The sequence below is a fragment of the Scylla paramamosain genome, chromosome 44 (assembly GCF_035594125.1).
Source record: "Scylla paramamosain isolate STU-SP2022 chromosome 44, ASM3559412v1, whole genome shotgun sequence".
Classification (NCBI taxonomy): Eukaryota; Metazoa; Arthropoda; class Malacostraca; order Decapoda; family Portunidae; genus Scylla; species Scylla paramamosain.
This window is the reverse complement of record NC_087194.1, coordinates 6,246,909-6,262,514: the sequence shown is the minus strand read 5'-3', so window position 1 is coordinate 6,262,514 and position 15,606 is coordinate 6,246,909. Positions and strand designations below refer to the sequence as shown.

At 39.5% G+C, this 15,606-nt stretch overlaps 1 protein-coding gene across 4 annotated transcripts in view; it reads right to left on the bottom strand.

Annotated features, from left to right (window-relative positions):
- LOC135094160 (dual oxidase maturation factor 1-like) overlaps positions 1 to 15,028 on the bottom strand; it is a 27,072-nt gene extending 12,044 nt beyond the window's left edge. For 2 of the 4 annotated variants that reach the window (XM_063993989.1, XM_063993991.1), the window contains exons 1-7: positions 14,871 to 15,028; positions 6,905 to 7,096; positions 4,508 to 4,565; positions 3,851 to 3,985; positions 2,858 to 2,959; positions 2,496 to 2,649; positions 183 to 394 (exon numbers count right to left, since the gene is read on the bottom strand). In XM_063993989.1, the coding sequence (XP_063850059.1) occupies positions 183 to 394; positions 2,496 to 2,649; positions 2,858 to 2,959; positions 3,851 to 3,985; positions 4,508 to 4,565; positions 6,905 to 7,096; positions 14,871 to 14,885 (868 nt within the window). In that variant the 5' untranslated portion in view covers positions 14,886 to 15,028. Of the gene's footprint in view, positions 1 to 182; positions 395 to 2,495; positions 2,650 to 2,857; positions 2,960 to 3,850; positions 3,986 to 4,507; positions 4,566 to 6,904; positions 7,097 to 14,506; positions 14,650 to 14,870 lie in introns of all 4 variants that reach the window. The other 2 variants (XM_063993993.1, XM_063993990.1) reach the window with 2 other exon arrangements.
- Positions 15,029 to 15,606: the final 578 nt, after the last annotated feature.

Here is a 15,606-nt window from a genome sequence, read left to right as displayed (position 1 = left end):
AACGATATATGTATATTACTCGTATTAACAGAATCCGGCTAACCATCTCTGTGACCTTTGAAAACAGTCGTCATGGTCGAGAGAACAAAAGCGTTTCAGAAAAGAGGCCCACGTATATTCTACGTCCTCGCTGGATTTTCTTTACACATCAATAATTTGAGAAACATGACTACAAAACTTACCTGTGACGAGTGCGAGGTACCAGTGGACTCCGAATCTTGTGGTTAAAATCCCATCCTCGAAAGGTATCTGTAGCTCGGTGTAATTCCTGTTAGTTGCCCAAATGAGCGCAGAGGAGAGGAGCATAATGCCAGTTAAAGCGAGGGTCTGGGCAGCAATTCTGATCACCATCTTGAAGAGAACCATCGTCACAATCCACAATGGAAAGGCAGTCCTGGGGAGAGATATGATTTCAAGACACTCATCCTTCAATCTTGGGTGATCCTTTTTGACCTCTCTTTAGGGACTGGCACTCTCAGTGGGCCTTTTTTCGTAATTCTTGTTGCCCTTGGCCAACGCCCTTCTTATACATACACACACAAAATAAAATAAAATAAAATAAATAAATAAATAAAAATAAATGAATAAATAAAAATAAATAAATAAATAACATTTATGTGGTGTGGCAAGCAAAACTGGTGTGGTGTGTGAGCCTGTGTTGTGATATGTGAGTCTGTGCTGTTGTATGTGAGTTTGTGGCGTGATATAGACGTCTGTGGTGTAATGTGTGAATCTGTGGTGTGGTATGCATGTCTCTAGTGTGGTGTGCTTCATATATGAAAAAAAAAAAAGTCCATAAGAATCAGGCTGATCATCTCCGTGGCCTTTGCAAGTGACCATTAAGAACTTCTCGTGGCTAATTACTTGTGTCTCCCTCTAATCAGTTTTCATTGTTTCTATGGACAGCCGCTTAAGGATGGATGATTCATTGCAAGTGGACTGAGGGATTGGGAGAGAACAAAAAGGGTTGGAGAATAAATCAAATTGCCTAACACAACGTAACACCATAACATGGCATAACTGATCATGTCCTTTTAAGAGTTACAGGAGTTTCAAAATATGGACTCAATCCTTTGGCTTGTGTACTGACAGTATGACGTTTGCTCCCTCATCTCAGTAACCCGAGGCGACTCTTGAGCAAAAGACACACACTAAAGTTTGAATCATTCGTATTCACCACTCCTTCGAAATTTAACTGTACTCTTTCTTCTTTTTCTATCTGCAAAGGTCGAAGGGAAACCATATTTATCTTGTCTATTAATTCATTCTTTCATTTTTATATATTCATTTGATGGGACATTTTTTTTTTAAGCTTCCGTCTTGTTTTTATTATTTTTTTATTCTACTTATCTTATGATGTCAATGTTTAACTAATTTTTTTCTTTTCGTTCTTTATCTTCTTGTTTCTTTTATTTTCTTTAATTATCTATTCATTACTTGGTTCATGTATTCATTGGTGTCTCTGCTTGCCTATATGTTTATTCGTCGTTGTTTCTCCTGTTTAGTCACAGTAATTCACGCAACACGGACCACCATGGACTGATCGATCTACATATTCCTGTCTTGTTTTAAAACATGCTGCAAACCTGAAATACTTAATTATATGATACTGGATTATCTAGACGAAAAAAAAAAAAATGGTATCTTACAATTAAATAATAGCTTTAATAAGAACAAAGTAAACCGCTCTTTTAAATAGTGGAGTCAAAAGCATTTCGTCTTATCAACTCTCTCCTCTAACTGACTGTCTTCAGGCTTTCTCTCATCGCCGCAGTGATGCATCTCTTGCTGTCTTCTACAGCTACTTTCACGCTAACTGCTCTTCTGATCTTGCTAACTGCATGCCTCCCCTGCTCTAGCGGCCTCGTTGCACAAGACTTTCTAATTTCTTTCACCCCCATTCTGTTCACCTCTCTAATGCAAGACTTTACCAGTATTCTCTATTGGAAGGAAGAAAATTGCATTTCCTCCTTTCTATGACCTGAATTCTTTCAAAAGAGAAATTTCAAGACACTTATCCTCCAATTTTTGACAATAGTTTCTGATTCTGTTTGGGGACCAGCACCTCAGTAGCCTTTCTTTTTCTTCATCTAATTTTGTTGCCCTTGGCCGGCGTCCGTCCCACGTAATATATATATATATATATATATATATATATATATATATATATATATATATATATATATATATATATATATATATATATATATATATATATATATATATATATATATATATATATATATATATATATATATATATATATATATATATCAGCGAGTGAGAGGCATTGGTCAATTGTTGCCTACATTACAGCGACATGTTTGGTGAAAGAAAGTATAATTAATTTCTTTACCACAGCAAAGTACAGCTGTACTCGTACAGTATCACTGTCACCACTGCTATCATCATTTCTATCACCACCACCATTTCCTGCCTCACCACCAGTACCACAAGCAGCACATCCACACCGTCATTCTCACCGCACTACTCACCAAACGCAGATGTGAGCAAACCATCCAGAGTAACGATAATGTCTCCCGAAACGAACGCCTTCCCCGTCTATCGTGAAGTACTCAGCAGCCCAGAGGATCGGCAAAGGAAGGCCCGTCTCTTGTGCTCGTCGAAACTCCCTTTGGAAAGTCCCCGCTGGATAGGAGCAAAGGAAAAGAAAACGGGTGTTGAGCTTTGAGTGATTACGTGACTTGTTTTCTTTTTCTTTTTCTTTTTTTTTTTTTTTTTTTCTCAACATGCTGAGGAGTTAGATTGATATTTCCTCTCTCTCTCTCTCTCTCTCTCTCTCTCTCTCTCTCTCTCTCTCTCTCTCTCTCTCTCTCTCTCTCTCTCTCTCTCTCACCGTTAGGACCGAAGCCCGCATTGCCTTGAGCCCACGTCCAAGTAAATCTTTCATTGTAGTCAATCTTTTCTCCAGCCAGGTCTCCGCGTGGGTCATCTATCGCTGAGAGAGAGGAGAGCTTTGGTCATCTCACTTCAGCTTAAAAGTTACCTCGCAAACTTTCTTCCTTTCACAGTCTGCAAGGAACCCTTACCACTACGAGTCAATTAATGAATAATAATTTTCTACGCGACAAGGCTCTTTAGGGAATGGGTTGTGTGGTAATATGGACCAATAGAAATAGATATAATACTACACAATAGAAGAAGAAAATAAGAATTAACAGATTCAAGCTTAATATATACATCTGAAAAGGAGACAAAGAAACTTGTTTTCATAGAGCTAAAATAAGTAAATGACTTCCCATTGCCTATGTTCTGAACCTGATAACTTAATCAGGTTTAGAACATTGGCAATTGGAAGCTTCATGATAATGTTAGACTTGTTTATGGTAGTGGATGATAGACTGATCTTGTATGCATGTTTTATACAGGGACTGCCATGTGTGGGCTTACTGGCTTCTTGCGCCATGCTTTATCATCTTGTTAGGCCAGGCTAGATTACGTTATGTTGTGTAAGGCTAGGTCACGTTATGTCATGTTAGGTCAGAATAGTGTATGTTACGTTAGGTTATGTTATGCTAGGTTAAATTAGATTAGGTTAGATCAGCTTATGGTAGGTTAAGTTACGTTGTGCATGATTAGCTCAGGTTATACTAGGTTAGGTTATGTTATGCTAGGTTAGGTTAGATTAGGTTAGATCAGCTTATGTTATGGTAGGTTAAGTTACGTTGTGCATGATTAGCTAAGGTTATACTAGGTTAGGTTATGTTATGCTGGGTTAGCTTAGATTATGATAGGTTAGGTTAGGCTATATCGGGCTAGGTCACGTAATGCTTGATTAGATGAAGATACGTTAGGTTATACTAGGTTAGGTTAAGCTAGGTGAGGTTACTTTTAAGAGTAATGTTGACTGATCGCAGACCAAGATACAGTCCCAGTTGAGCTCGAATCTCTTGCCCGCTGCCTGCTCTGTAAGGCGCGGAGGTCGTGATCACTCCAACCTCCCACTGCTGGCCGTAGTTACATACTGCCTCGAAGGAAGAGATCGCTGTATTATTACCTGACTGAAACTAATAGGAGCAGGATTGATGATTTATTTATAGAAAATGGATGGTACTGCAGTATCGTGATCATATGGGGGATAATAGGAGTAGCTATCAAAGCCACGGAAAGGCTAAAATTTACTATAGATATGCCAGAGAGAGAGAGAGAGAGAGAGAGAGAGAGAGAGAGAGAGAGAGAGAGAGAGAGAGAGAGAGAGAGAGAGAGAATCATAGCCAAATATACAAATTAAGATATTATTTAAATGGTATCTGTTGACTCACATACAATGACCTGACTCTACCACCATGACCTGAATCTCCCCACAATGACCTGACTCTCCCACCATGACCTGATTCTCCTCACAATGACCTGACTCTCCCACCATGAAATGTCTTTCCCACCATGACCTGACTCCCCCAACAATGACCTTACTCTCCCCACAATAATCTGAAATAATATGAGTTTCCCACCAGTACCTGACTCTCACCACAATGACCTCACTTACCCATAATGACGAGTCCAAGTATCATGCAGGAAGCCACTCTCAAGAAGATTTTTATTTTCTGAGGAGATAGACATCTTTGTTATTATTATTATTATTATTATTATTATCATTATTATTATTATTATTATTATTATTATTATTATTATTATTATTATTATTATTATTATTGTTATTATTATTGTTATTATTATTATTATTATTATTCCCTGAGCGGAGAGAGGGGGTTCAAAAAGTTGTTACCTTACATCTACAACACATCTCGAGCAACTGTCGCCTCATCACTACAGATCGAGCTCAGATGCGCAAAATGCGCGAATTATTTGCCATAAATATGATCCCGCTTTTCAGCGGGATCATATTTACCTTATTCCAAAGGTTGAATTACTGTCTTACACTGTGTCTCTCCTCCAAATATATAAAAACAAATTAAATATTTATAGAAACTCTAAGTTAATAATAAACGACAGCTTTTGCTTTTAATATATGAATTAAAGTAATTTTGTTCTGGAACCATATTATTTTGGTACGGCAACCGAAGCAATAAAATTCAAAATTTTGCTCGAAAACCAGTTTGCTCGAAAAGGGAGGCGTTCGGTAACCGAGGTTCTTCTTTTGCTTGGAGGTCATTCCCGGATCATTTTATCCTTTGTCATATTTTTTTTCTTTCCTCTGTGAGTAACGTTTCATAGCTGCACTAACTTCTTTCACGTTTGCATCCATCTTGAGAAGACAAGCCCCATGTTGGCCCGTCAGGAAGAGCGGCGCTTTTTTTTACATTAGACATGTCCGGAAATTACATATCGCTCATAATATGCTGAGAAATAGTCTAGGATTACTTAGAAATATTCAAGATTAATTCATAAACCTAAACTACTACCAAAAGAGCGAAATCTTGTTATATTTTATTCAAAATGATATTGCTATATTTAGAAAATCCAGTACTTTAGTGGCATTTCTACTCCCAGGAGTAACTTTTACTTTGAAAGTAAAAGTTGCTTTTAGGAGCAACTTCTGAGCAAAGTCGAGGGTAAAAGCACTTCTAGGAGTGCTCCTAGGAGTACTCCTAGGAGTCTTTATTGATACAGGGGACAAGTCTGCGACGCGTCTAAAAATTAGAAATCCCCAGCTGCGGGGGAAGGTCCTTTAAGTTGTTTCTCAGCTTAAAGCACGTATTGCCTAGTTATTATTATTATTATTATTATTATCATTATTATTATTATTATTATTATTATTATTATTAGCGTCATTATTATTATATTGATATTATTATAATTATTATTATTATCGTTATTACTGCTACAACAACAACAACAACAACAACTACTACTACTACTACTACTACTACTACTACTATTACTACTACTACTACTACTACTACTACTACTACTACTACTACTACTACTACTACTACTACTACTATTACTATTCACCATCTCCATCTATGGAACTTTTTTTTTTTTTTAGTTTTCTTTACCAAATATTATTGCTACTTTTTATTCTGTCATCCACTTCGCTCATACTTCATCCAGTTATCATCCACTCCTTATCCACACCTCACCCACTCCTCATTCATTCCTCATCCACTTAATCACTTTTCATGCACTCTTCATTCACTCCTCACACGTCTCATTTACCTCTTACCAACACTTTATTCACGTTTATTTCATCTATTTGCCATCTATTTGATTTATTAATAGTCTTTTATCAACTCTTGCCATGGAAATCTTGCCACGTAAGGAAAAGTGATGCTGGTAACCCCGCCATTGTCTGGTCTTCTCATTCGCTTACTAGTTTACGTACTCCCGTAGTTTTAAAGCGTGCAGCAAATTTACTTTAATCTTTCTAACACCTTTATTTAATTGATATTGTTTTTATTTGAGCCATTCAGTACCTTATAATTAAGTGTAGTAGGATGTAGTAGCGTGTTCCACAAGACTATCCCTTTCCACAAAGGCCCGGTGGGGCTAAGTGTGAATGATGAGTGTGTGAGTGAGTGGTGCTTTGTCTGAACCAACCCACGTGAGATTGCCAGTCTAATATGTAGATAGGTAGATAGATAATTCAGTAAGAATTTTGGTTGAAATACAGCGTTAGTTTTCCTTAAATTTTTAAAACAAGAATGCGTAGACCAATTAGCGGGTGAGAGCATCAGTCAGTGGTAGTTACCGTTCTCCAGTCACCTCACATACCTGAATTATTGTGTCAGAGTTAGTGATGCAAAGTAAAGTCATGAATAAAACTAGATTGCTTTTCACTGCGAGTCCATAACATAACAGCAGCATTAAAGGCATCGCTTTTTGCTTATCATCATCCCACACGTCCAAATGTTTAAAGTACTTACCAAAAGTGGTGATACTTCCCTTATACCCTCCACCTTCGCCTTCTCCCTCCACTTACCTCCTCCCGTCCTTTGAATGTAGGGAAGATGACGAAGAAGGAGACCAAGATGACGAGGAAGGCGGTGAGGATGCCCACGTACAGCACATCACAGGTGACGGCCGTGGGGTATGACGGGAAGAGAGACGGGAAGGGTTTGTGGCGGGACGCTGAGAAAAGTCCCCCCGACCCGTAACTCGAACCCACGCCACCCTGCAAGTAAATGATAGTGACGATGGTAATGGTGATGGTAATAATGAGTCATGACGCTGCAGCAATTCAAGATCACAGGAACGCTTGGGATAATAGAGAAAACGTTACTTTCAGCGGCATGGAGAGCAGTGCAGCAAGGAGGAGGAAAAAGGTGGGAGGAGGAGGAGGAGGAGGAAGAGGAGGAGGAGAAGGAGAAAAAAGAAGAGGAAGAGAAAAAAAAAACTGCATTAGAATCCCCAGAAAAAAAAAAAAAGAAACACTAATCAGAACCACAGTCATTTAATTTCTTTCCATGTAGTTCAAAATGACGAAAGACTTCATTTGTCATTGTGGGCCTTCAGTAAAATCCCACACCGGAAACAGTCCAGTTGTTGCTTCCTATACACACACAAACACACACACACACACACACACACACACACACACACACACACACACACACACACACACACACACACACACACACACACACACAAGAAATGTTCCCCGAAATAATCTACATAAATATCTTAGAGTTCCGTATTTCTAACTCTTGACACTCTCATCAGAACTATTTTCAAAGGTCTCAGAGATGATTAGTAGTGTTCTTATGAGTGCTTTTCTTATTGGTGATACAGAATTCTTGTTAGCCAGTCACTAGAATCAATGAAACACGCTCGGAAACCCTAGTAACTTCCCCCAGGTGCAGAAATATTTGAGAATACTGGTTTAGGTGTTCGCAAAATGTAAAGGTTCAACATTTTCATTGCCATTTGACACAGCTTTCTTTAATCACAAACTATTATGACGCATTTCTTTTTGTTTCACGGCCATCTTCCTTTAAACATTATAATGCCTAAACTTTCATAAACATTTTTTAAAATTTCTTTACTTCCTTGTATACACTTGTAAAGAATTATATGCAATGTAAGAATCGTTGTATATCGCACTGAAAGACTTAAATTGTTTCGTGATGGCTTGTCGGGGAGTCTGTGAAGATCACAATTTAGAATAGAACGTGTGTGTGTGTGTGTGTGTGTGTGTGTGTGTGTGTGTGTTATGTAGGAAGGACACTGGCCAAGGGCAACAAAAATCCAATTAAAAAAAAAAATGCCCACTGAAATGCCAGTCCCATAAAAGGGTCAAGGCAGTGGTCAAAAATTGATGAATAAGCGTCTTGAAACTTCCCTCTTGAAGGAATTCAAGTCATAGGAATGTGGAAATACAGAAGCAGGCAGGGAGTTACAGAGTTTAACAGAGAAAGGGATGAATGATTGAGAATACTGGTCAGCTCTTCCGTTAGAGAGGTGGACAGAATAGGGATGAGAGAAAGAAGAAAGTCTTGTGCAGCGAGGCCGCGGGAGGAGGGGAGCCATGCAGTTAGCAAGATCAGAAGAGCTGTTACCATGAAAATAGCGGTAGAAGACAGCTAGAGATGCAACATTGCGCTGGTGAGACAGAGGCTGAAGCAGCCAGTTAGAGGAGAGGAGTTGATGAGACAAAAAGCTTTTGATTCCACCCTGTCTAGAAGAGCAGTATGAGTGGAACCCCCCCCCAGACATGTGAAGCATACTCCATACATGGACAGATAAGACCCTTGTACAGAGTTAGCTTCCGGGGGGAGGGGGTGAGAAAAACTGGCGGAGACGTCTCAGAACACCTAACTTCATAGAAGCTGTTTTAGCTAGAGATGAGATGTTAAGTTTCCAGTTCAGATTATAAGTAAAGGACAGACCGAGGATGTTCATTGTAGAAGAGAGGGACAGTTGAGTGTCATTAAAGAAGAGGGGATAGTTATCTGGAAGGTTGTGTCGAGTTGATAGATGGAGGAATTGAGTTTTTGAGGCATTGAACAATACCAAGTTTGCTCTGCCCCAATCAGAAATTTTAGAAAGATTAGAAGTCAAGCGTTCTGTGGCTTCCCTGCGTGAAATGTTTACCTCCTGAAGGGTTGGACGTCTATGAAAAGACGTGGAAAAGTGCAGGGTGGTGCAGCGTAGGAGTGGATAGGACAAGAAGTTTGGTTTAGAAGATCATTAATGAATAATAAGAAGAGAGTGGATGACAGGACAGAACCCTGAGGAACACCACTGTTAATAGATTTAGAAGAACAGTGACCGTCTACCACAGCAGCAATACAACGGTCAGAAAGGAAACTTGCGATGAAGTTACAGAGAGAAGGATAGAAACCGTAGAAGGGTAGTTTGGAAATCAAAGCTTTGTGCCAGACTCCATCAAAAGCTTTTGATATGTCCAAGGCAACAGCAAAAGTTTCACCAAAATCTCTAAAAGAGGATGACCAAGACTCAGTAAGGAAAGCCAGAAGATCACCAGTAGAGCGGCCTTGACGGAACCCATACTGGCGATCAGATAGAAGGTTGTGAAGTGATAGATGTTTAAGAATCTTCCTGTTGAGGATAGATTCAAAAACTTTAGATAGGCAGGAAATTAAAGCAATAGGACGGTAGTTTGAGGGATTAGAACGGTCACCCTTTTTAGGAACAAGTTGAATGAAGGCAAACCTCCAGCAAGAAGGAAAGGTAGATGTTGACAGATAGAGCTGAAAGAGTCTGACTAGGCAAGGTGCAAGCACGGAGGCACAGTTTCGGAGAACGATAGGAGGGACCCCATCAGGTCCATGAGTCTTCCGAGGGTTTAGGCAAGCGAGGGCATGGAAAACATCATAGCGAAGAATTTTAATAGGTGGCATGAAGTAGTCAGAGGGTGGAGGAGAGGGAGGAAGAAGCCCAGAATCGTCCAAGGCAGAGTTTTCAGCAAAGGTTTGAGCGAAGAGTTCAGCTTTAGAAATAGATGTGATAGCAGTGGTGCCATTTGGTTGAAATAGAGGAAGGAAAGAAGAAGAAGCAAAGTGATTGGAGATATTTTTGGCTAGATGCCAGAAGTCACGAGTGGAGTTAGATCTTGAAAGGTTTTGACACTTTCTGTTAATGAAGGAGTTTTTGGCTAGTTGGAGAACAGACTTGGCATGGTTCCGGGCAAAAATATAAAGTGCATGAGATTCTGGCTTAAGTACCTTTTGTGGGCCACCTCTCTATCATGTATAGCACCAGAACAAGCTATGTTAAGCCAAGGTTTAGAAGGTTTAGGACGAGAAAAACAATGAGGAATGTACGCCTCCATGCCAGACACTATCACCTCTGTTATGCGCTCAGCACACAAAGACGGGTCTCTGACACGGAAGCAGTAGTCATTCCAAGAAAAATCAGCCAAATACATACTCAGGTCCCCCCAACTAGCAGAGGCAAAATGCCAGAGGCACCTTCGCTTAGGAGGATCCTGAGGAGGGATTGGAGTGATAGGACAAGATACAGATATGAAATTCTGATCAGAGGAGCCCAACGGAAAAGAAAGGGTGACAGCATAAGCAGGATTAGAGGTTAAGAAAAGTTCAAGAATGTTGGGCGTATCTCCAAGACGGTCAGGAGTACGAGTAGGGTGTTGCACCAATTGCTCTAGATCGTGGAGGATAGCAAAGTTGTAGGCTAGTTCACCAGGATGGTCAGTGAAGGGAGAGGAAAGCCAAAGCTGGTGGTGAACATTGAAGTCCCCAAGAATGGAGATCTCTGCAAAAGGGAAGAGATTCAGAATGTGTTCCACTTTGGAAGTTAAGTAGTCAAAGAATTTCTTATAGTCAGGGGAGTTAGGTGAGAGGTATACATCACAGATAAATTTAGTTTGAGAGTGACTCTGTAGTGGTAGCCAGATGGTGGAAAACTCGGAAGATTCAAGAGCGTGGGCACGAGAGCAGGTTAAGTCATTGCGCACATAAACGCAGCATCCAGCTTTGGATCGAAAATGAGGATAGAGAAAGTAGGAGGGAACATAAAAGGGGCTACTGTCAGTTGCCTCAGACACCTGAGTTTCAGTGAGGAAAAGAAAATGAGGTTTAGAAGAGAGGTGGTGTTCTACAGATTGAAAATTAGGCCTTAGACCGCGAATGTTGTAGAAGTTAATGAAGAAAAAGTTAAGGGGGGGGGTGTCAAGACACTTAGGGTCGTCGACAGAAAGGCAGTCCGACCTGGGGACATTTATGGTTCCCTCCTCAGATGGGGACTCCAAGGCTGGTGTAGGAGTCGCCATGATGATTTTAAAATTATTGAGTGAAGAGTGTCTGTGTTATTAGGTGCTTGTAGTTTTGTGTGGAGGAAGAGAGTTGTCTTTAAAGGGCAGGCTGTGAGTGCCCCCTTGTGTTGTGAGGCGCAAAGGGAAACGTTCAGTGAGGTCACAGCTGGGTTTAATGATAAGTTCACAGCACCCCCTGAACAGTGCTTTAGACCTCACTGGGAGTAATTATCGTTTCGGCAGGTGTCTACTGCCTCCTCCTGTGTGTGTGTGTGTGTGTGTGTGTGTGTGTGTGTGTAATTTTGTAATTCTGTTTCTTCAGCTGGAAAGGATACGTTGCTTGATTGATTAAATTGTACTACGTAACACGATTTTTGTCTTTGAAAAGCGAGTGTTGTTTTCCAACTCATTTAATTGCAAAACAATAGAAAATTATTATTCCTGTCAAACTTTGCTTTGGTGGCTTTTAGATGATTTTTTGCTCCAAAATAGCTAAATTTCACCATTTTTCCAGATGCTGTCACAGAGAACTTCTTTGCTCTTGTCTTGATGAATTGACCACATGTGTAGCAGAATGCATCTGGAGAATGATTGCAGCCTCTTGATGCCATGTCACCTCTTGTGATGTGTCTTATCAGGCAGCCGAAGCAGAACTGATTGGTGGTCTGCAAACCCCTATTTTTATGTTGTCAAGCAGTACTCTAGAATATTCTTAGTCTTTCTAGAATGTGTTCCAGAATGTTCTCAATCTCTCTAAAATATTTTTAACCTACTTTAGAATATTCTGAATCATTCTAGAAAATTCTTGTATATTCTAGAAAATTCTTGATACGTCTACATATTTCTATTGTATTCTAGAAAGTTCTAGAATATTATGGAAATATTTACATTGAACAGAATGTTCTAAAATGTTCTAGAAACTTCTAAAAGTGTTCGGTAGAACATTCTGGAAGATTTGAGAAGATTTCTGAAATGTAAGCCAATTCTTTTAAATATGAGAAATTTCTTGCAAGATCTGGTCAGTTCATGAATGATTTTATTAAAATTAATCTTTAGAACACTTTATATTATTTCTTTCATTGTTTCAACTTATTTGCAACATTTTAAAAGCAATTAGATAAACAATTGAGATTTTGTAAAGGTCTTTACCTGACATGAAAACCAATAGTAACCCATACTATAATGAAATAAGGCAAAAATGTAAATTCATTGTTCTAACCACAAAAACAAAGTTTTAGGATCAAAATAACGTTTTTCTATTTTGTTTAAATGAAAATAACTGGAAAATTATGGTTTGGGGCCCAGGACAAGACAAAAGTGGAATCAAATATTAGATTTACTAACTTCGAAGATGTCGCGGCAACAGTCATAAGTATTTCGTTGCTTGTTCAGATAAAGAAAATAAAATAAAGCAAATATAAACATAGATAAATAAGTAAATAAATGAAAATAAATAAATAAATCAGCAAATACAATTAAACCACTCAAAACTTGTAGAGACAACTGGTAAGACTGCGTTTACATCAAGGGATTCGAATAATTTCATATCATACCGAGTCAAGGCGATTCAATCACTGATGCGCTCCGACCCGTTTTTCGTCAGTTGACAGTCACGACGAGGCAGCAGAGAGGTAAGCACCACGCTAACGGATGTCCTAATCAGTTTAGTACAAAGGCACAGGGCTCGTATGCTGCGTGACTACTTTAGCGTGTTTCTAGGATATATGATGAGCTACTAGGGTGCTTAGCGTAGCCATGACATAGCCAACACGTCGCCGGGCTGTGTGGTGCGGTTGTAGAATTTGTTTCGATGATAGAATGTTCCAACTGTGTCTGGATGCCTCTCTGAATAAGCTCATAACAGTTGGTGAAGTGATGGTGGTAGTAGTAATAGTAGTAGTAATAGTAGTAGTAGTAGTAGTAGTAGTAGTAGTTATAGAGAAATATTTCTGCTGTGATACACTCCTACTGGGTGTGTTAATGCTATATTCCATGACTATCTCTTCCACAGTAACAGAGCTTTTTTCATCGGAAGTGTTTACGGTAAGTCCATACTCCTTAAAGCTGCCTGTTGAGCGTTGACTCAGACTCAGTGAGAACGGTTCTGATTCAAAATGACTTAGTCAAATGAATCTCCATGAATTTGCTCAGTTCGATTCGTGCGGTGTAAAAGCATCTTGTTTACACTATCGAGCAGTTCGTTGAGCGTGTTTCACTCGTTTCTGAAGCAGTGTTGTCAGATGAGGTAAAGGTAAAGACCCTACACCATTAAATAGAGCCAGTCAGCCTCTTCCCTTACTAGACAAACTCTGCCAGTTTGCCTCTACAGCAATCAAGAGGTGGTTCGGTCTGATAATTCAGAATGGATGGAAACAGTTTGTATACAGTCATTGCGAAAGTCGAACCATACAAAACAAACCAGAAATATGTGTGAAGAGGCTTGTCTGGAAGTAACGCTCGGGGCCCGTATTCTATCTACATAATGCTTATGGTCGACCATAGCTACCTGTCATAACTACAGAATTTATGACTGTTATTTTTTATGGCAGTCAGAAGCCGTCTGTCATCTCAGTCAACGTGTACCTCTAGAACGCATGCTCACAATCTGTCAACTTAAATATTTATGGAATGAAATAGGTTATTGACATTACTTTTTTGGATATGAATTATTCTGATTTCATACTACGACTTTTGGGGAAGTTAGACATTGTATCTAATCAAAAGAAACATGATATAGGAGAAGATTACGGCCGACACACACACACACCGCGGGAGGTAAGGTTTAGGAAAACTGATCGTAGTGCTCCCGGGGAATATTTACAATAATACTTTATTGCCTCAAAGAAGGACATTATTTACTCATAGTTATCAATATTTGTTGTTATATTTATAATAAAAAAAAAAAACAGCTGGGGATCGTGTTATGGTACATACGGCCATGCTGCCATGATACTGACAGACTTCTGACGATCATAAGCGGAGGTAAGACGGGGTGAACCCTGTCATAGCATTTTATGACCGATAATGGAAGTTTATAGATGACGATATTAGTTTATGACAGTTATGTCTGAAATGCGCCATTTTGTTGCGCTAAGACCGACGGACTTGGTTATGACGGTTTGTAAAGTACAGGCCCAGCTACAAACCGTCAGGTTCTTATCTGAATACGCAGCTCTGCAGTACACCACGAGGATACAGAAACAGAGATTGTCTCATTATACCGGAAAAATGTCAAGCCGTACGTACAAAAACAGAGATTGTCTCATTATACCGGAAAAATGTCAAGCTGTACGTACAATTTTCAAAAGCGATCACTTAAAGGTGAGTGCTTGTCTAAAGGGTACTTACAATTAAAACCACTTTTACACCGATCGGACGGGTTAGTTTCTGGTGTTTCGCTCAACCACATCTTTGGACAGCTGCTCGTTCATATTTTCCCGTCGTTTCCCCGCTTCCGCTGACATCTTCGTGTCCGCCACACACCCTCCCAGCTTGTGTATTGGAATGGGATATGGAAAGTGTTTGCCAGTCGACCACTGCTTGATAGTTAATTCTTACCAACACTTCAACATCAGTATTACTTTAACATCAGTTCACAATCACTCCAACATAACTTCTTCAACATTGTCAGTATCTCTTTGTTATTACTTAGTTCAGTTACACTATATAAATGAGTTCAGTTACACTATATAAATGAACAACTCTTTCATACCTTAGAAGTATCCATATAGCAGCAGCAGCAGCAGCAGTAATAGCGGTGTTAATAGTACTAGTGGTGGTAGTGGTGGTGATGGTAGTGGTGTGCAGTATGGTTTACACAAAACTGGCGTCGTTTTATCTGACATTCTAAGAAGATACTCGGCACCGGATGTGTGTGTGTGTGAGAGAGAGAGAGAGAGAGAGAGAGAGAGAGAGAGAGAGAGAGAGAGAGAGAGAGAGAGAGAGAGCTTCTCATCTTTCAGTGATACGTAATAATAATAATAATAATAATAATAATAATAATAATAATAATAGCAACACCAACAATGTAATTAATCAAATGACACACTTCACCTTTCCCACGCAATGACGCGACTTCAAGGAGAGAGCCAGCAGCTCCCCGGGAAGAGTACAGCTTCGAAGGCACTGATTGGCTGAAATATTCTTGCACATGGTAGCTGAACCATTGCTTAGACACAGAACATAAGCAGTATTATAAAAAAAAACATGCTTGATGCTATGAGCGAAATTATCCTCCTATATTATAAATCGATATATGATAAGGACATAAGAACATAAGGAAATAGGGGAAGCCGTAAGAAGCCATCAGGTCTACACGTGGCAGTCCCTGTATGAAACACTCTTACCTGGCTCCACGTATCATCCTCATCGATAAATTTATGTAATCTTTTAAATCTCCCTGATGACTTACGATTATGTACAACGATTAAGTCACCCACTCTATATTT